Here is a 22,438-nt window from a genome sequence, read left to right on the forward strand (position 1 = left end):
TAAAGCGTAAGGCTTGAACTACTCAGCCATTTAATGCCCTACTGTTTCTACCTGCGTATCCCGTTTATAAGGCAAAAATTGAAAGGGTCAGACAAAAATCGGTCAAGCGAAAAATGCATTAAAAAGACCACAGGACTAATATAATTGCTGCAAACATCATTTGAGAGCAATTAATTGGATACAAATCTAGGTCTATATTAGCTGTTTAAAGATTCGTTTTCGTCTGCTTTTTGTCGTTTTTCTACTATTACCAGAAGAAGTATTCTCTGCCTTTGCTGTTGATTTTTGTTTGCGGGCAAATTTGTTGTGAAAAAATGGAATGGATCTGATATTGATGGCAATGATGACCTAGCAATGTTTTATGAACGTCAGTTACGAAAGAGTTTCGATTTTTACGGAAAAAACAAAAATTTACCTCTGTGTACGTTTCGACGCGACAGGCGATTTGTTAAGGCGGTCCACGCTCCCCGATCGTTTCTTCACGCTCGGCTTATTTTTGTTGCTGAAGAGAACCCGTTTCGCTGGAGGAGTTTTCCTGCTGGAGGAATCCAGAGTTCCCAATTCAGCTGACAAGTTGGGTTCCGCTGTACGGCCCAGAAAACTGGACTGGAATTTTGCTAGAAAGCAGAACACATTTCAATAAGACGTAAGTCATTTTTTGTGTGAAATTATCTATAAATTTAACAGGAGGATCAGATATGTTCAACCCCTCGATTTAAAGAATAATTGATCTAACACTCTGCAGTAATTGATTTCTCATGCAAGTAGCAAAACTCTGAACTATTAGGTTTTTATCCGATAAGTAAACAGATCCAATTAAAAGATTCCTGTTATATCCAAGGAAAAATTGGGCCATTGACTTTTCACAAACGGAAGTCAGTGGAAGTTCAAATATTTCCCCGAAAAGTTTAGCTTAATGATAACTATTTCGCCCGCATAAACCTACCTTTTAGGCCCTGGCAGAGAACAAGTTTTGTGATCCACTCCTGCCACAGAAAGCATCACTTATTTGAAAAGGGTGTTTCTATTTCCCCTTTCCCGCATATAATTGCCTGTTCTTGATGAATTACTTTTTTTGTGACGCTGCTTGCAGCAATTGCTCTTATACGTTGGACCAGCATGGTGCAGAGATCGAAAAAACGCAGATATACCGAATATAAACTTGGGCATCAATATTGCTGACAAAACATTTGTAGAACTTTGTATTTCTGTCATTAGAAGGCTTCTCGCTGAGGACAAAACTTTATCCAAAATCCAAAAAATTTGTTTGATGTTTCCTCTTGTTGTTGGGAGCGTGCTGTTGTTTCCCCGATAAGGTTGCTCTCTCGAGCGTTCAAAAATTTCACTTAGAATAATTGAATTAAAAATCAGAAGAGGTAATAAGAGAAATTAGTAAAGTTATAGCCCGATACATATAGTTCAGTAAATTCAACAATCAGAGCGATTTCTTGTGTATTCCTAACTAATGATCCGAATTTAATCCAAATCAATTCAACCAATCTATCCATCATTATCAGATGACCGACAAATTGATTTTCTAAGTCAGATGACTTTAACAAACTGTGCCACTCAGTAGGTCTGCTACTAGCCAAAAACTTTTTAACCACTCATCCAAAATTTTGGTAAACTCACTGAAACTACTCAACCCTGTTTGCAGAAAGATCTCTCTGAGCAACTACAAAGTTTGTCACTGATAAACAATTACCTATCTCTCTCTCACACACCCTTTCCTCTTTTGCGTGTGCCTAAGGGAAATCCCTTCATCCGTTTGTATCAGCAGAAGTAACAAGTCGTTTCTTTTAGAACCTTTTCACCTCATGTATATGAGCAACAGTGGGATTACAAAGTTGCTCATGAGTTGTAGCACATCGTGTGTAAATATTTTTGGAGATTACTGTTGCGGCTGCTCAAGAATCTCAGCGGAACCGATATACCACAGCCTGGTTCTCGAGTTTTACGCCGGCCTGGTTCTTCACTCGGTTCGATTGACTAACGATCTCGCAGAAATAATTAGACGCTCGGACGTTTTAAAGGACTGTAACTTTAATTTGGTTGAATGAAGTTAAGAAAATCCTTAGTGATAATCTATGTCAAATCCCGTGCTGAAGTTTGTAAGGCTTCAGCCAGTAGCTAGTACTGTTGCTAACTTCTCGTTAAGTAAGCTCAACTAATTTAAAACTCTTAAGATCTTAAGATCTAGCAAAACTTAGCAAAAAGACTAAAGTTTTAAAGAATCAAATCTTAATCAATCTGAGAGCCAACTGCTCTGTATAACAGTTTCTAATGGTTCTAAATACAATACGGTTTCACTAATCAAACAATTGGGTCGAAGTAAATAATCAAATATTTACCATTTATAACATCATCGCTACTTATTTCGGATTGGTTAATCAAGAAAATGATTTAGGTCGTTGTTTACATAGTAAATGTCAAATTACCGCAATATTTAATTATGTTGACATAAGCACTGATGGTTATTACGTGGATCTAGATGCCTCGAACAAACGGTATTTGACCTTTAATAAACACCTAAGGGATTATAGAATTAACAATTTAAGAATTTTAACAATAAATAACAAAATATCGAAAAACGCCAATTTTGCACTATATAAGTGCTAATAGCCACACTTATGGGTATGATGCAATAATGTTCGTTGGGTCCATGGATAGCTGAGGGGTTACCCTAACCGTGTGCCAGAACCTTGGGTTGCTCAGGGTTTCCCTTCCCAAAATCGGGGGGGTGTACAAATTTTCGGTCCCAACTTGTAAAATTTTTCAGTTTTGACCTTTTATGAGTTTTGACAAAATTTTAAGTTTTAGGGTTTTAATTTCATTTCTGTTGGTCTGATAGCTCATGCTTCTGTTCACTAGAGGCGCCAACAATGACGCTGATCTAGTGCTCCTATGGTTTGCTTGTTTCGGGATTCATCAAAAGACATATCTCATGCTCGACCATTTTTTAGACAAGTACTTCCACGCTTTTCATCTGTTTTGTTTGCCTATCTTTTATTTACGTTTGCTTGCCCTTAAAAAGCAATAATTCGTTTTTGAACAATATTGGATGATTTTCATAAGCCAACAAAGCAGCTTAAGATTTTGCATTTATCTTTGAGATTTATCTAATGGATCATTTACCTTTTTTGGAATTTGGATTTTTAAAACTGGAGGGAGTTCTTCAATAGGCAAATAAACTCTGATAGAGTTCATGAGAGTGCCAAGTCTTCAGTTATCTTTTATTTGTATATCTTTTTAAAAAACTGCATCATGGTACCGGAAAAAACTTGCCTTTTTCCATTGTGTAAAGTTTTGTTGGCTACAACCTGAACCAATGTTTAATGCATATCCATTTCTACAAAGAAGTACCGTTTCAAAGGCGTGAGGATAGAGAGGTGAGAGTTCAGTCGCTTATATTCTAAACAAGTGAATTTTTCGTAACAACTCTTGCATTCTTCTGTAAGTTTCCATAGAGTTCTAAAAAGACTACTCATCGAAAATTTTCTCTTTTACCTATCTGAATGTCAAACTTAGCTCATAACTCAATTTTTCCACTAAAAACCTGGCTTCAAACATTTTGCTTCACAGAATACCCACAATTGTATGATTCTACATCTTTTTGACATTTTTGACTCTCCGCTGCAAGACTACAAAAACTCTGATTTAGATTTTTGCCCAATTATAATTTGTCTTCAAGGCTTTCATTGCTTTTTCAGTTCCGTTCTACGTTAGTCACTAAATTAATCAATATTGGGGAGTAATTTTTTTAATTTTTGGGAGAAAAGTTTCAAAAGTCAAAAATGAGCATTAAATGCTTATAAGCCTATCTTAGTTTTCTCCTTCTCATAAGAGTTTTTGCTTTCTAAATAACCTATTAGGTTTTGCTGAAAACACTATTTGGTTAAAACGGACCGTAAAAGAACTTCCATAACAAGTTGACTCTTAAAAATTCAAATTTATTGATTAGGCAGACCATCGGAACAAAAATTGCCATCTTTCCGTATTGTTTGCCTACCGAAAAATATATATTACAGATTAGCTCCAGATGAAAGAAAAATTTTGCAAACTAATAAGCCAAATATCAGAGTTTCAACTAAATGTTCATGGCCTCAGTGTTTTAAAGTCATAGTATCGACAATATTCGATATTACATTAAACGAAAAAAACAGGGCATGTCGCAAGTGCAATTATCATAAGACATCATGACAAAAAATATTCGAATTTTTTGTTTTGTTTATAATATTATGACCCTCAAATTAGGGGTTGTTATTTAACACCAAATTATGCAAAACTGGACATACCGTGATTCTTGAGTTTCTCTCGAGCAATGAGGTCGATGTCAGTTGAGTATTCCTGTCTCAATTGGGATAGATCTCTCTTTCTGTTGGTCTCTGCTCTCGCATCACTCAACAGTCTCATCTTGCTGTTCAGTGTCTTCCCAGAGATACCAGTAGAATCCTATCCAAGATTTAAAGCATTTTAATTCCAGTTTTTACTAATACTTAAAATCAAACCGTTTTTATCACTAACCTAGAATTACAATCTGTTAGGGATTACAAAATGAAATCTGTTACAACTAATGTAACATGATCAACATTTAAATTCCAATAACTATCAATTTTAATTGATCTACATTAGATTCAATGATACTGATTTGTTTTGTTGTTGCTTCGCTTGAATATATTGCTATTAATTATTATCTCATATAATACCTAACCATTTCTATGGGCTGTTAATATCAGTTGGTGTGGAATCAAAGTGTTATTTGTTTATTATGCTCATGTTTTTCAAAATTTTATAACCTGTGTGTGACTAAATAAACCATAGTCGAACTCTAAAGAAACCGATAATTATGCACTCTAATTAAGTTCTATAACTGGAGTCTCATGGATTCCATCTGATAACAATATTCTGCGCTAATGACTTCAGAAGTTCATTCATCCCCGCAGCAATAGTTTATTCCAATTCCCTTAAAATCATTGACGCTTTCAGGACCAACATGATAACTACCAGTTTTCACATACCTCAGGAATCCCCAGTTTCTTCAGTTCAGTAGCCAGAATCTGCTCCATCTCTGGTCTCAGTTTTGCCAGCAGTTCCGGGTCATTCTCCAAGGCTCCTATAACATGCAATTATGGTCACAAGCAATTATGAAGGTGAGAGCAGTATTTGCTCGAAAATGCCGGGTCAAAATTCATAGTCAATTTCTGGCTTCTTGCATCTGGAAAGCATCATTGTAACAACTGATGATTTGAGAAATTTTGTAAAACTAGCATTCTTTTGATAACTTCAAATGTCGTTAGTTATTTTTCACTAGAGTATCTCATTACTGAGTAAATTGAATTAAATTGCAGTTCAGTTCTTGCCTCAATTACTTTTTTTTCTGAAATTTATCTTTTTTTCGCGTTTTCCGAAGATTAAGTTTTCTATTTTCTAAGACTTCACGTACAACTTCTGTTAACTCATACAACTTCTCTAATTTCATTTTTTGGAAAAATCTGGTTCAAAACATAGCCCGCAGATTGCCGGAAAATAGCTGCGATAGACGCTTGTGGCCTTCCATGAATTGAAATAACAAAAGAAAAAAGATCGACAGATTGACCACCAAATTGACCACCAGCAAACACAAAGTTAGACAAAATGAACTATGAATGGACTGGGAAAACCATTTAGAAAAAAAAATCCGATCCAAAAAATTGAATAAAACAGTAACAATCAAAGATAAATTGCCACATATGAACAAAAAACCACTAGCGAGAAAGCCAATATTTGTTTAAACACAGATTCCTTGCGCTACTTTAAAGCAAAACCACTCGCTTTTTCGCCCCATTTCCTGTTTCGGCGTGACCAAAATCAGTACTCCAATTTGACTACAAAAATCATGAAAATGTGAGAGCAGATCTTAAAAAACATAGCATGAAGAAATGCGAAAAGGACGCAGAGTCACCTTCTTAAAAAATTGACTTTCAAATCAACTAATTCTGAATAAAGTGACTACTAACAACAAAAAAATTCAGTCAGAAAAAGAAGATATCCCATAAAAACCAACTATATTAAAGATTAATTTACCCCTATATAGAAAACAAGCCAAATTTTTGGTACGCAATTCAATACATCTTGTACGCAATTCAATACATCAAAGTACGGGAGCAGAAAAATTCAAGCCTTGTTATGCTCCCAAAACTTTAATTTGGAAGAAAGTTGAATACTGCAAGAAATGGCCAAAAAGTATTACAAAATTTATCAATTTCCGTAAGTCCTATCAATCGTAACACTATTTTATAAAACAAAACAGTATTCAATTGGTAAGTTAAAAAAATTGTCGGTTTAAATAGGAACAATAGTTGTTGCTTTAAATCACAATGAACGCGATCTAAGCAATGACAAAAAATAATCAAATCGAAACTAATCATGAAAAAGACTATAGAGACAGAATAAAATTCAAACGCAAAAATTTATATGTTACCAAAACAAAGCCCAAAGATTATTCGCATTCAGAAAATGTTGTTCAAAATTTTTAAAAGTGAAGCTAGCAAAATCTCAGTGCCGTAGTATCTTAAATAAAATCAATGTCAAACGAAAAAAAAAACTATCAAAAAATCAAAGGAAAAAGACAAAAATCATTAGTTAAAATCAATTATTTTTAACGTAAAAAAGGCTAAGTGAAAAAAACTATAGGTCTTAGAATAATGTAAGAAAGAAATATGCTAGAATAAGGAGAATACATACATCATGAAAACGATTTAAAAAATTAATTCTCAAATTCCAAAAAATGAAAAAAAAACAAAATTGGAAAATGTAAATAAAAATCAAAAAGAAAACAAATTGAAGTAGAAAAATATGGATTTTTTATTTTTAAGCAAATGAAGTTTAAGAACATCACATAGCGATCTTCCTATCTCAGTAAGAAGTGAAAACAGCTCAATTGCAAAATAGTAGAACGATTTGAAAAAAATTCAAATTATGGTAAAAGTTTAAATGGATTTTTAAAGAGTTATCAACAAAACCAATGCAACTAGCAACAAAACGAAACCAAAAACAACGATGGTCACCAAAAGACTTTTTACGGTAAATAAACTCATAGTACAAAATGAAAAACAAACAAACATTTTGACAAGAACCGCCAAAATCTAATTAGTATGTGTCCAAAAACACCTCACGTCAAAAAGAGGCAACAAATTCAAGAATTGTCAAACAGACGTTTGCATATTTTCAAATTTGGTTTTAAATCCGCTCAATGAGCGAAAAGTGAAAAAAAATACTGAAAAAAAAACAAAAATTGACAGAAAAAATGAGAAATATCGACAATTTAGCGCTTGAAACGCATTATTAGGCTCAGAGAAAAATTGTGGCATTGATTTCAGATGGTTGTATATTCATTCGGCATTGATCAAAATTTAGTTTGACAAAAAACCAAGTTACAATAAAAACGATTGGTCCAAATGAACGAAAAAGACGGCTAAAAACTCATCTATATGCGCCAATCTCTTAAAAATTCTTTTCAAAGTCAAGTCATCCACTGAACGCAGCGCATGAACAAAAAACTTCTCTAGCTCAGAAAAAGTTAGTTCACGTGGCAGTTTTACTCGCTTTCACTATTAGGTTAAAACGCCGCTTGAAGAAATAGTACTTCCGGTAAAAAAAACATAAAGAAAACCAATACTCTTCTTCGAGTCGTAAAAAACTTCTGTCGTCAGAAAAATTAGTTCACACGGCAACTTTGCGCACTTTCACTATTAGGTCAGAACGCCGCCTGAATAAATAATACTTCCCGTAAAAAAACCTTAAGAAAACAAATACCAAAAAAAGACGGCCCCCAGTACAACTCTTTGAATAGTAAAAAACCACGATGTCGCCAATAATAGCTGCTATCGCTTCACGGCTATTAAAAAAACATAGCTGGCAGATTGCCAGAAAATAGCCGCAATAGATTCGTAGATCGACAGTCTAAAAAAACAGTAAAAAAGACAGACCAAAAAATTTCGTCTTTTCATTGAAGGCTGATCTGTTACATTTTGATTAAAAATCTGTATATGTTATTGCTGCCTCTATTAGCTGATCTCAAATAACCATCATTTAGAGTGACACACACCCATTTGACCTTACCTCTTTCAATTAAAGTAAATAAAAGTCAATTTCAAATTGAGGAAGTCATTTTTGAGAGTGAGGTAAGTCAAGTGTGACCAAAAATTTAATCACGCGCATGAACAAATAACTCGCTCCACTAAGAGCGAAAAATGACGTCACACATGCAATTCAGTTGAAATTGCATGAACGAATGAACAAAAAGTGGCTGTGATGTCATATGGTCGTAACAAAAATCATGACGACGAAATAAAAAAACATAGCAGGACAAGTCCTGACGTACAATTCAAAGAATTTTCATTGAATTAACAAACAACTAGACCTAGAACGGACAATGAGTGAATTGGGAAAACCATTTCTAAAAAAATCAGATGAAAAAAAAACAAAAAAAAAACAGAAAATCAATGTCAAAATGCTGCAAGGGAGAACAAAAAACCACTAACGAGATATGTAATTTCGATTCTAACAAAAAACTAGGTCCAGAATGAGCTGTGAATGGATTGGGAAAACTAATAGTTTTGCCACTCATTAGACGGAATGCTCAGCACCTCCTTACTTAAGATGTACAGCCGTGAACTGGAGAAAAACATGTAAACTTTGTATGACGTTTTTTATTCATTACGTTATCCATTCTGCTTATTTAAATCACCATATTTTATAAATCAAGGATTTGTCCTCGGTCTGCAGTTTCTTACAAAAATCTTTTGTAATTAGGACTCTGTTCACGCCTCGCTAGACCAAAATAGGTTCCTTCACTTTCTTGCAAACCACAACTTTCTGAAGCTTTTGCACGACCAAAAGCCATCTCTGAATGGATCGTTGTCTAGAATTTAGCCTCTGATTGGATTTTCATGCCATCAACTTTCGCAAGGCTTCTGAATGCATAATAACTTATTCAATTCTGGCTGATAATATGCCGCTGAGGCTTGAAAACAAAAACATCCTAATTGTCACTAAGAAAATTATGAGAAAAATTAAAGATGTTTAGATCTGACTCGAGATCGTCATCTCAATTACTTCTAAAGGAATAGGACCAAAATCTTTAAATGGCATTGTTCAAACAACGCATTGTTCAAACACCGTTTCCTCACTCTACTTTTAAATTACAGCGATAAAAATTCACGCCGCAAAACCACTCGCTTTTTCGCTCCATTTCCTGTTTCGGCGTGACCAAAATCACCACTCCAATTTGACTTCAAAAATCATGAAAATGTGTGAACAGATCTTAAAAAAAAAGACAGCGCCCCAATACAATTCAAAATCTTTGAATTGTAAAAAAACCAAGAGAAGGCCAATAATAGCCCCAGCTATCGCTGTGCGGTTATTAATAACAAAGCTCGACAAGTAAAAAGCAGCTTAACTTGAGTATATGCATTAAATTAGGTGTCCTATAAACTTCTTATTGAGGCCCTTCACTCATAAATTTTTGTGTCTGCATTTTGAAGTGAATTTTGATGTTATGATTGCTATATGATATCTTACGCCTGAGTCTCTCCGACTGGCAAAATGTGGCTGGGATTTCAACTTCCTCACTCGATTCCTCGTCCTCTTCGTCTTCATGTCGCTGTTCTTCATCTCCCCCGATTTGCTCTGAAAAGATTCAACTACTGTTTATTGTATCCTTAGTCAATCATCGCTATCGCAACAAAAGTGGCTAACAATCAATGAACAAGCAAGATTGGGTTGCTATGAATAAAGGCGAACGGGCGCAGAGCTAAATGATAAAATGTAATTCAGAGCCGAATGCTTAAATTTACCAAATTTAAGCATTCGGTTTTTATTCCCAATTTTGCACATTAATTTAAACGAATCAGGTTGTTCGGCTAGTCAGTAATTTGACCTAGCAATCTCATTGGTTGAGATTAAAAAATAAAAACGTAAGAATTGATGATTTGATCAGGTTCCGTCACTTGATCATCTATTGCGTGCAGTCTTTTTGCGGTCGTAGGGGGAGGTTGTGACCGATATACCATCTTTACTACTGTCTTCCTCTCAAGATTGGATTTACCTACCCAACACTCTAGTTGCTTCAAATGTGTAAGGAAGTGTCAGTTTGGCGCGACTGATAATGCATTTAGCGCTAACTGTTTGCATGAATCGTATGAATTAATTTGAAAAGAAAAAAATCACTGCATTGATGACATTTTCTAAGTACTAGTTTGTTGGCATTTTGAGCCGAACCAGGTAATCATCAGAGAATCATCAGAGAAGAAAGCCTTAAAAATCATCAGCTATGGAGTACAATGCAGAGGGCCCTCACTGAACATTGCAGCCCTTATGTTCTTTCTTCTAGACAATGACCGGGTTATATATTAATTAAAGATCGATTTTTTGGCGTTGATCGGATGAATTGCCCGAAAACAAACCGTAAAATACAGCTTGACTAAACTTGATAAAAAATAAATACTAAAAGAATATATAGCTATAAGACACTAATAGTTTTGCCACTCATTAGACGGAATGCTCAGCACCTCCTTACTTAAGATGTACAGCCGTGAACTGGAGAAAAACCTGTAAACTTTGTATGACGTTTTTTATTCATTACGTTATCCATTCTGCTTATTTAACTCACCATATTTTATAAATCAAGGATTTGTCCTCGGTCTGCAGTTTCTTACAAAAATCTTTTGTAATTAGGACTCTGTTCATGCCTCGCTAGACCAAAATAGGTTCCTTCACTTTCTTGCAAACCACAACTTTCTGAAGCTTTTGCACGACCAAAAGCCATCTCTGAATGGATCGTTGTCTAGAATTTAGCCTCTGATTGGATTTTCGTGCGATCAACTTTCGCAAGGCTTCTGAATGCATAATAACTTATTCAATTCTGGCTGATAATATGCCGCTTGAAAACAAAAACATCCTAATTGTCAGTAACAAAATTATGAGAAAAATTAAAGATGTTTAGATCTGACTCGAGATCGTCATCTCAATTACTTCTAAAGGAATAGGACCAAAATCTTTAAATGCCATTGTTCAAACACCGCATTGTTCAAACACCGTTTTCTCACTCTACTTTTAAATTAGAGCGATAAAAATTCACGCCGCAAAACCACTCGCTTTTTCACTCCATTTCCCGTTTCGGCGTGACCAAAATCACCACTCCAATTTGACTTCAAAAATCATGAAAATGTGTGAACAGATCTTAAAAAAAAAGACAGCGACCCAATACAATTCAAATTCTTTGAATTGTAAAAAAACCAAGAGAAGGCCAATAATAGCCCCAGCTATCGCTGTGCGGCTATTAATAACAAAGCTCGACAAGTAAAAAGCAGCTTAACTTGAGTATATGCATTAAATTAGGTGTCCTATAAACTTCTTATTGAGGTCCTTCACTCATAAATTTTTGTGTCTGCATTTTGAAGTGAATTTTGATGTTATGATTGCTATATGATATCTTACGCCTGAGTCTCTCCGACTGGCTGAATGTGGCTGGGATTTCAACTTCCTCACTCGATTCCTCGTCCTCTTCGTCTTCATGTCGCTGTTCTTCATCTCCCCCGCTTTGCTCTGAAAAGATTCAACTACTGTTTATTGTATCCTTAGTCAATCATCGCTATCGCAACAAAAGTGGTTAACAATCAATGAACAAGCAAGATTGGGTTGCTATGAATAAAGGCGAACGGGCGCAGAGCTAAATGATAAAATGTAATTCAGAGCCGAATGCTTAAATTTACCAAATTTAAGCATTCGGTTTTTATTCCCAATTTTGCACATTAATTTAAACGAATCAGGTTGTTCGGCTAGTCAGTAATTTGACCGAGCAATCTCATTGGTTGAGATTAAAAAATAAAAACGTAAGAATTGATGATTTGATCAGGTTCCGTCGCTTGATCATCTATTGCGTGCAGTCTTTTTGCGGTCGTAGGGGGAGGTTGCGACCGATAGACCATCTTTACTACTGTCTTCCTCTCAAGATTGGATTTACCTACCCAACACTCTAGTTGCGTCAAATGTGTAAGGAAGTGTCAGTTTGGCGTGACTGATAATGCATTTAGCGCTAACTGTTTGCATGAATCGTATGAATTAATTTGAAAAGAAAAAAGTCACTGCATTGATGACATTTTCTAAGTACTAGTTTGTTGGCATTTTGAGCCGAACCAGGTAATCATCAGAGAATCATCAGAGAAGAAAGCCTTAAAAATCATCAGCTATGGAGTACAATGCAGAGGGCCCTCACTGAACATTGCAGCCCTTATGTTCTTTCTTCTAGACAATGACCGGGTTATATATTAATTAAAGATCGATTTTTTGGCGTTGATCGGATGAATTGCCCGAAAACAAACCGTAAAATACAGCTTGACTAAACTTGATAAAAAATAAATACTAAAAGAATATATAGCTATAAGACACTAATAGTTTTGCCACTCATTAGACGGAATGCTCAGCACCTCCTTACTTAAGATGTACAGCCGTGAACTGGAGAAAAACCTGTAAACTTTGTATGACGTTTTTTATTCATTACGTTATCCATTCTGCTTATTTAACTCACCATATTTTATAAATCAAGGATTTGTCCTCGGTCTGCAGTTTCTTACAAAAATCTTTTGTAATTAGGACTCTGTTCATGCCTCGCTAGACCAAAATAGGTTCCTTCACTTTCTTGCAAACCACAACTTTCTGAAGCTTTTGCACGACCAAAAGCCATCTCTGAATGGATCGTTGTCTAGAATTTAGCCTCTGATTGGATTTTCGTGCGATCAACTTTCGCAAGGCTTCTGAATGCATAATAACTTATTCAATTCTGGCTGATAATATGCCGCTGAGGCTTGAAAACAAAAACATCCTAATTGTCACTAAGAAAAATATGAGAAAAATTAAAGATGTTTAGATCTGACTCGAGATCGTCATCTCGATTACTTCTAAAGGAATAGGACCAATTTCTTTAACTGGCAGTGTTTCAGGTAAAATGTAGTTTAAAAATGTCTGATGAAAGACTAAACAGCCGATCATCAAATTTGTGTAAAACATCAACACACAATTCGTGAACAAAAATAGCATGGGTAACAACAATAATGATGGTACAAATTGAAAAAAGGCGAATGATTGATCAGAACACTAAAAGGAATGATGGGAAACAGATTGAACAGATGATGTTCCTACCGTTAAAATTAACCCGCTTTCGCTTCCTACCACTAGCAACCGAAGCTCTCAGTTGACCTGAATAGACGACTTTCTGGTCATGAGATGCTAATCTAGGTCTATGAGTCGATCTGTACCAGTCAACCAACTCGCTCATTCTTTGAGAGTCCTTCTCTGTTTTACACCCCGTTTGATGATCTTTGGTGACCTTTAGAGAACCATTGGGGTATCTCAGGTCGGCCCCGTTTTGGTCGGGTGACGACAACCGAGAGCTTTTAGGGTTTTGTGTCTTTTGAGCTGAGGGTCTTGACTTGACTGTTGTAGTTGGGGCGTTTAGAGTTGCTTTTGCATAATGGAACTGATCATTATTGTCATTATTGTGTTCACATTCAATTACAGGACAAACTTGAACTAAAATAAGTTTGCATGTGGTGTGCTGCAAAATTTTCATTAAAAAACAATTAATTGGTTTGTTGAGATTTTCATTTATAATCCATTTTGTAATAAAAGAGAACTCATTGCTGTAAATTTTCTTAAGTTAAATAAAATGAATTGCTCAAGACTTCATTGTTCTCAAAAATTTGTAATTATTATGTAAAATTACTACCTCTTTTGCATAAAATAGAGGTCATTTATAATTAAAAATTTTCACAAATCAAGCAAAAAACAGCAATTCATGGCAAACAAACCACTTCTAAAAAATCTGATTACTTTTGATGATTGAAAACCAATTATATAATAACGGAATGATAACTGATATGATAACTGAACACCAATTATGCTTACCTGATGAACTTCCAAATGGCTCTACTTCATCAGCAAAATCAGCCTGGTCAAAACCTTCAACTGCCGACGTTAAAACCATCCGATCTTTATCCACACTAACTGCTTGCAGATCCGTCACCTGATCCTCTTCCATATTTCGGTCCAAAACCTTTTCGGAACCTTTCTGGATCTGCTTTGGAGTTTTCGGAGTCGACTGTTTAGGAAGTGAACGCTGCTTGTTCGGTTGCTTTCCTTTTGCAGTTGTTCTCCTCCTAGTTCCGTCCAATTCATTTTCAACCACTTCAACACGAGTGGAGTTTTGCAGTCGTTCCAGAAGAAGTCTTTGCGACTCGTTTTCAACTTCTAACTTTCTCAGCTAAAAAGGGAAAAGGAATGCTTAATTGTCCAACTGGACTGGTTTGATCCTGTGATAGGAAAAAAACTCAAAGGCAGTGTATTGAGGTGTATTGAGGCATTTTCATGAGATCAACAATGAAACGTATTTCAAATCACTCCAAAATAGGACTTTATAACTAACATGGATAATAATTACAATTTAAAGGTTAATATAACTTTTAAAAAAGTAGTTTTCTTGTCAAACAAAACTAAAATCTGAATTTACTAATTTGGAGGACTATGAAAGTCATACAGTGATTCTCGGAAATTCAGGAACGCTATTTAAATTCCGTTTAATTATTTAATTCTCTCAACCTTCCCTCACCGGCAGAACCATTTTTTTGGACAATCTTTCATTAACTTTTTTGGCATTGCTGGTAGCAATTTGCCTAACCCATGTGTGACTGTTGTGATTTAATCATCAATAAGCTTACCTTCTCCTGGTACAAGGTTAGCTCCTTTGTGTTCGCTGTTCTATCAGAGTCAGATCCTAAAAACGGAAAGAAAATCCAATTAAATTTTAAAAAATAGCCGATACACTGCCGGTATAGCTGCGAATTAGCGTGCCGTAGAAAACAAAACACAAGACTAATACATTGATATGGCTTGTTAAAACGGAATCCACACAAGCCTTTTTATTTATTAAGGACCTTTATTATACATATGAGTTTCTTTGATCATTCAAATTGAACTTTAGGTTATCAATAGCAAAACCCATTCTGTTGAGTGAGGCAAAATCTAAAAACATAAACAACCTAAAAGAGTGTGAGAAATGACGCCAAGCGCACAAATGCCGATAGTGAGAGGAAGAAGTCAGTCGGAAAACTTGTTCAGCTTTGCTGTGAGAACAAATACAAATCGAAAAAAAAGAGCGTCAGAAGATGAAATATAAAACATTGCCGCAAGACTGCGAAACGGACTTGAAATAAAAACTGAATTTGCCCGAACCAACAATTTATATAATCTATTCTTTTAGTTACCCAACTCAACTTCAAAAAAGGTAACTAAATAAAATGGATAACAAAAGCCTCTATTAATCTCCACAATTTGCGATTCCAAATCAATTACTCTCCGAAGACATTATGACATTGATTCCGTTCAACTGATGAGTAGTTACATAGCAAACAACTTCAAAACGATACATAGCGAGAAAACTCCAATGGAGAAGTATTTGAGAAAAAAATGTAATCTGATCACATTTTGTCTTTTTTTACAAAACTGCCTAGAGTAATCCTAGATGAAAAGACAACGTTACATTCCAAAAAATTTTGATCAAAGTATTTCAGATACATAAGTCCTCAATATGTTACGAACGTGTCCCAAGACACACTGAACAATAAACACCCAGAAAAGTTTTGAAAAATAGCATAAATGAATAAAAAAAAGACACTCAGTATAAAAAAATTTCTCGGCATGACAGGATTCGTGACCGTTTTGCATCAGCTTGCTCAGCATCTAACTTGTCCCCAGTCATCGAAAAATGGAACCTTATTGCAGGAAATGGTTCTCGCCCTGGCGACATACTTCTGCCTTCATGGAAATCAGGTCGACCAGCTGCTCTAGACGTCACCGTAACTTCTCCACTGCAAGCAAACATTATAAATCATGCGGCAGAGAATTCTGGTTACGCGATTGAAGCAGCTGAAGAGCGAAAGTATGCACAACAAGAAAATAATTGCTCTGAGCAAGAAATTTTGTTGGTTCCTCTGGCTGTTGAGTCATTGGGTGGTCTGTCAGTTACTCTCAAGAAAGCGTTAAAGCGCATAGCTCTGTTAGCTGACAGCAGGAATTATCAGTCGCAAGGACATGCTATCGCTTTTGATAGATTGGCTCAGTCAGTTTCCGTTGTGATTGTACGAGGATCGGCTACAATGTTGCTTGCACGAGTCCCGTAACCCCAAGTTTCGCAATAGTTTTGGACAAATTCTATTTTGGGCAGACATTGTGAACTCCAAGAAGAGTGGAATCTTTCGAGAAGTGCCGCCCAATGAGAGGGGACCTTCTTTTTGTAATTATTGTCTCACCCAACGAGCGGGGAGAACATAAATAATTTTCAAGAGTTCAATAAAGATTGAAACGAGAAGAATTCTCAAACTTAAGGAGAACAGGACTGATGTTATAGAGAGCGATTGAGAAGAATGAAGAATTCTTCAACAAAAACACACTTACTTGAACCTTTAATGAGCAAAAACTTTTGATTCAGAATCAAAGTTTCATAACAAAAGTTTGTATTAATTCACTTAATTGTTTAAAAAAAAATTTCATTTAATTAAATAAACACTGTAAACTATCAAACATTCAAGTGTCTCCTTTTAGTATCGCATCCCTTTCATTATGTCAAGTGCATCTTTCTAACAACAGTTTCGGGCAAACATGAACGAAAACGAAAAATAGGGGGAAACCAAAAATGGACAGAAACAGTCCAAAACCAGACTTATCTCAATCAATTTTCTGAAACAATAACAACGTAAAACTGATTCCCGCCGAACGAAAAGGTCACTTAAATTAACATTAAGATACAGCTTCACAACCATAAAAACAAATGTGTCGGGTTAGCTAACTAAGTCGAAGCAAACTTAAATTGAACAAGGATCCTCGATAATGTGCGTTCGCTTATGATGTTCCGACCCGAGCTCGTCTACACTTTTGACTTAATTGTCCACCGGATGAACAGACAATAAAAATAAACGCTTGAGTTTAAAAGGAAAATTAAAAACCTAACTATTTGTTGAATTACCTAATGCCATGCCGCATTACAGCCTTGACGAGATCTTTCATTGAAAAATCTACGAGAAAAATAACAAACACCAAAAGAAGCAAAAACAAAAATTTCACGGCAGAAACAAAATATCTAACTTTGAAGGCACCTAGTAACAACGCCAAAATGCAATCGAATAAAATCTTGACAGCTTAAATTTATTTGTTCATACTATACAGCAGATGGCATTTTTCCTTAATGAGACTAGGTAACAAAGTCGACAAAAGAAACAATAAGGCGAAATTGAAAAATCAATCAACATCTTTTAAACCAATCAATTTCAAAAGTCTTAAAAACCATTGGCCTTTAACTAAATAATGCCTAATAAATTTACTAAACCTTCACTATGAAACCAATAAGACCTGTCGTTGGTTAGATTAATCCATAGGAATGGACTACAGAAGCAGAAAAAAAATTAAACAATTTGCTAAAACACAAATTATTGAAGCCATTAAATTCATTAGCTATTATCTGAATACTATGTATTCATCCTTCCATTTTCATTCAAATGAATTCAACCAAAATTATAATGAAAGACTATTTAAGTGCATTTGGGCCAGATTTGAAGATCATTGGTATCTGTTATTACGCGAATGTGCTAAAAGCAGAGAAAAAGTTACACAAGTACACCAATAAAACTTTTATTTAAACGCATATGGTCCACCAACAAAACATCAGTTACGACATGATACCGCTGGACGTTTAAATTTTTCTAATACAAGAAATTGAATGAGATCTCTAAATGATGAGAATAATCTACAAGTTGACGAAAAAACAAAAAAACTGAAAAATTTAAAAATCATTGAAAATGTATAATATCATAAACTTTGAGCCTATTTGCTTCAAAATGACTGCCTCGGGTAACATCAATCCTTGAAAACTCAATCAAGCTTTTGAGATCGGCCAGCATTTTATGCCTACCTACAGATTTAAAAAAGAGACAAAAACCGCTAATTCAAAAAAAATTGAGCGAGAAAAGTGTCGAAGCAATTAAAAAATATTTTTTCGGTAAAAACCTTTCTCTCATCCAAAATTTTTTTAAACGCATGAGATTTATTTTTTTAATATGACTTCAAAATATCAATAAATTTGAACAAATACATTAAAACCACTAAATTTCTGAGAAAACCGTTATTATCAACGCCATTAAACTCAACTGCTTTCAGCGAAAGGCAATAAAAACGCTCGATGGGAGCATAAGAGTTATGCTTCGATGGGACGATAAGGAAATTTGTCATTGATAAGTCATCGATACAATAAGTCACTGAATAAGAACAACTAAAACAACAACAAATAAAGGCAAAAACCAAAAATTCAGTAGAAAAGTGCAAGAAGAAAGTGTCGAAGCCATTTAAACCAAAAGATTTTCTGTGAAAACTTTATCTGTGATCCATTGAACGTCCTTTCTAAGCCAATTGGATTTAACACTAATGGAATAATGTGATAAGATTTCAGAAGAACCAAAAACAAATCCAAAAACTTTCCAAATGTCCAGAAAATTTATGAAAACTCGCGCATCGAACCATTCAAACCAATAGTTAGAAGATAAAGCCGCAAATTAGATTCTTATTTTTGAAGTAAGAAAGAAGGAGTTCCCAGAGTTCACGAAGACAAATTTACGATTGGTTATTGTTCAAAAAAAATTTTCGAAAAATTTTATTTAAGTCTTAACAGCCATTAAACTCAATAGTTTCAACAGAAGTCAACAAATACGCTCAATCATGACTCAATAGAAAGATAAAGATGTTTGTCATGCATGTGTAATCAATAAGATATCACAATAAGTCTTATGACTATGAACACAACAAATACAGGCAAAAACCAAAAAATCAGCAGAAAAGTGCGAGAAGAATGTCGAAGCCATTTAAACATTTTCATCTGAAAACTTTGTCTATGATCCGTTGAAAGTCTTCCAAAAACCAACGGGAGCTTTCCAAATTAGGATAATGTGATAAAAATTTTTAAAAATACAAAATTATCCAAAAATTTTAAAATTGTTTTTGATATCTTGTGGCATCGAAGTCATAAAACCAATAGTTAGAAGACAAAACCGCTAAACAGATTAGTTTTGATTGCAGTAGAAAGGAAGGGGATTCTGTCAGTACTGAGGCTGACTTACAGTTTACAAAAAAAGTTTACGATTGGTTAAAGTTTAAAAAAAATTTTCGAAAAATTATAAAGTCTTAACAGCCATTAGCTATCCAGTCAAACTCTGAATTGCTTCACTAATGCTCATAACAAAACCCATTTCAATTTTAATCAACAATTCTATACCATAGGTCTGCAAAAATTAAGCAAGACCTCAAAAAGAAAGACAAATTTTTATTAAAAATTACAAAAGCTCAGAGTCGAAGCCATAAAAAACATGTGCGATTCCTTGAAAACATGTTTTTGTTCATTAGGCGTCATTTTACTGTAAATCAAATTTATCATTAACCAAACATCGATATGAAAAACGACCAACGATATGAAAAGTGACCAGTTTCTAGGTGACCTAAAAATATGAAGTTTTCTAAAAAAAAAAAGCTCTCAAATAGAATTCGAAGTTTTTAACGTAGTTAACTGCCCTGTGAGACCAGAACTAGTCTGTTTATCACCTTTTGTGTATTAGGAATACGAAATGGATTCATTTTGTGGCGTAAAATGTAACTTCAAATGAAAAATTTTTAAAGAGAGGATCACAATTTGAAGAAAAATTACACTAAAAGTGAACGAAATCATACCAAATATCACGTGTTCACACAAAACTTCAATCCTCGATAACTCCTCGAAAAATACGAAATTCAAAAAAAAATCTTTTTAATTTCAAATTCTAGGCTGGACGAGCTTTTTAATGATACCACTCACATTTCTCTACGATGCATATATCGATCGGCCAAAATTGACTGAACAAAAAAAAACCCATGAGTATATAGTTCCTTCCCCCACAAGTGGGGTCGGAACAATAAATGAAATAGTATACCACATCCGTACCATCTGCGTGTTTAGCAATTTATCAAATAAACAACTCGTCTAATTCGATATATTGATTGCGTACTCGGTATTTACCGCCTACCTGTTTATAAAAAAATGTTTAATAGCATAATTTGCTAGAAATTGTCTGAAGAGAAAAACTGAAATTGAACTTCAAAACCTTAGAGCACAGACGGCAAATTGCCGGAAAACAGCAGCGAAAAAACCGTTGAGACTGATTCTTTAGAAAGACCGATGGCGAATAAGACAGAAAAAGTGCTTTAAATGAGTAACAAATGTCGAAAAGCATACACATTTAGCTTCAGAGAGGACGAGATCAATATCAAAATTCTTTGACATCCTGGCGTCTGATCAAATTGTTGCAACAAAAAAGAACGACAAATAACCAATAAATAGCACAGGCTCTGAACTATAATTCAAATAACTTTCAGCGACTATAGAAAAAGTAGACATAGAAATGACTAGAAATGGATTTGAAAAAACATGAACCTTGAAAAAAGAACAGTTAAGCCGGAAGTTAAATTGTCAAAATTTTAAATTAGAGTAAACAATTTCTCTTTTGCTCCACTTCAGCCTTAAACTTTAACAGACCTGAAGTTTTTTTTAACGTGAGCTCAAGTAAAGGTATAACAGTAAATCTTTACCTAACTTGAGTTTAGTTCGACTGAGTGACGGTAATAAATTTACCCAACTTTATAGAGCGTCATCATCAATTACGCTAAGATGCGTTAAGCGGACTTGAATACAGAGAGCATGCAAGTTATGTATCGATTCCAATTAAATGATAATTATTAAAAAGCATATCAGTGCAATTAGATATTGATTTGAAACAAACCTTTCGCTTCTTCATGTTTCAACTGCAAGTCATTCAACTGTTGAAGAATTTGTTCCTGGATTGCATTTGGCTGCTCAGCTACCTGGCCTACAGGGTTCACTATATTCCTCGGAATTTGCCCTTCAGAAATATTTCCGAGGGTCGTTGTTTTGAGGAGCTCAATTTGGTCTCTGAGGTAACTCTCGTTTTTTGCTCGCTCTAAAAATAAAAATCATCCAGACTCTAGTCTTTTTTTTGCGCTGGACCATCTGTTTGCGAACGTATGTCTAGCCCATGTATGTCTCGGGCTGAGCAACTAATCTTGGGACAAATAACTCGCAGTGGACCAGTTAGTTTTTGTTCGTTATAGCAATCAAAAATTGAAGCTTTCCCAACTATTGACTTTTCAAATGTTTAACATAATCTTTATCAAAAAGTGTTCAACTCTCATCATCTATCTATACATGGCATGTATATTTGCCATTGTTTACTATCAATGGGACTTTTGACTGATGCAAATCTCATAGACTAGTACTAGTAGCTAAATCCATAGGATTTTAATTAAATTTAAAGAAAAGAGGAAGAAGAAAGATGAGAGCTTTTGACCTTTTGAGTTTAACAGTACGCTCAATACAATCCTACTTTCTCAAATTTGCAACCGGGTTTTAAATTCACCTTTTGTTTACATGTCTAAACATCATATGTCTGCAGAAAACATTAAACTTATGTCAGATGGCATAACAAATTTTCACGTATTTTTTCTCGTTGTTCAGAAAATCCCACCTAGAGAGAGCTCAGTGCTCTGCAACCTCTGTTTCAAATCGGCCATTTCTTTTTCCATCTCTTCCACTTTGCCGGATGTCTCATCTACCCCTCCCTTTACACCCCCTGGAAGTGCGTCCGGGTGCCTACGTTGGATGTGCTGCTGTAAGAAGTAGTCTGACATGAAGCTCTTCTCACACATTGTACACTAAACAGACGCAACAAATCATTTCAACCTCGATCAGGTATTAAATTTTGGATATATCCCGTTTATGACCCACCCCGTCCATCAGCTTAGTGGGTACATATTATTTACAACCTGATCTCACACGCAACATTAACATAGTAAAATTGTGTTGTATGACATTGTAATTGGGTGCGCATACCGTATAACATAAGAAAAATTGCTATCGAATGACCGGTGGGGCAATTTAATACAGTGGTTGTAGCCTAGATTAATTTTTCTCTATGGGTGCGAAAATATCAGCCCAAGATAGGGTTCGAACCCCGACCTCCGCCGATTCCGTCACCTCAACCGCGGTATTAACAACTCGTCTACCAGGGCCTTGTAATCATCTCTCGGTTTTGTTTGAACGATAAACTTTATTTCGGAATGAAAGAAATTTCAATCACTCAAAAATCAAAAAGAACGGCGTAAAAGTCACTTGAGAAGTCAAGCAAAAAATCTGCTTAAAAAACACAGCTGGTAGAATACCAGAAACAATTTGCGCGTCGTGTATTATAACCCCTATCCTAACCTCATCGAAATCAGAACTTCAAATTAGACACGAGAAAAAAATAGCCGAATCAAA

At 35.0% G+C, this 22,438-nt stretch overlaps 1 protein-coding gene across 5 annotated transcripts in view; it reads right to left on the reverse strand.

Annotated features, from left to right (window-relative positions):
• LOC142341640 (uncharacterized) overlaps nucleotides 1-22,438 on the reverse strand; it is a 58,057-nt gene that overhangs the window by 32,005 nt on the left and 3,614 nt on the right. The window contains exons 2-11 of one of the 5 annotated variants that reach the window (XM_075392750.1): nucleotides 21,648-21,834; nucleotides 20,886-21,083; nucleotides 14,754-14,809; nucleotides 13,945-14,299; nucleotides 13,180-13,500; nucleotides 11,479-11,586; nucleotides 9,562-9,669; nucleotides 5,019-5,113; nucleotides 4,296-4,452; nucleotides 416-617 (exon numbers count right to left, since the gene is read on the reverse strand). In XM_075392750.1, coding sequence (XP_075248865.1) covers nucleotides 416-617; nucleotides 4,296-4,452; nucleotides 5,019-5,113; nucleotides 9,562-9,669; nucleotides 11,479-11,586; nucleotides 13,180-13,500; nucleotides 13,945-14,299; nucleotides 14,754-14,809; nucleotides 20,886-21,083; nucleotides 21,648-21,834 — 1,787 coding nt within the window. Of the gene's footprint in view, nucleotides 1-415; nucleotides 618-4,295; nucleotides 4,453-5,018; nucleotides 5,114-9,561; nucleotides 9,670-11,478; nucleotides 11,587-13,179; nucleotides 13,570-13,944; nucleotides 14,300-14,753; nucleotides 14,810-20,885; nucleotides 21,084-21,647; nucleotides 21,835-22,438 lie in introns of all 5 variants that reach the window. The other 4 variants (XM_075392749.1, XM_075392751.1, XM_075392752.1 and 1 more) reach the window with 4 other exon arrangements.

Source organism: Convolutriloba macropyga, chromosome 6, assembly GCF_964194025.1.
Source record: "Convolutriloba macropyga chromosome 6, txConMacr16.3, whole genome shotgun sequence".
NCBI lineage: Eukaryota > Metazoa > Xenacoelomorpha > Acoela > Convolutidae > Convolutriloba > Convolutriloba macropyga.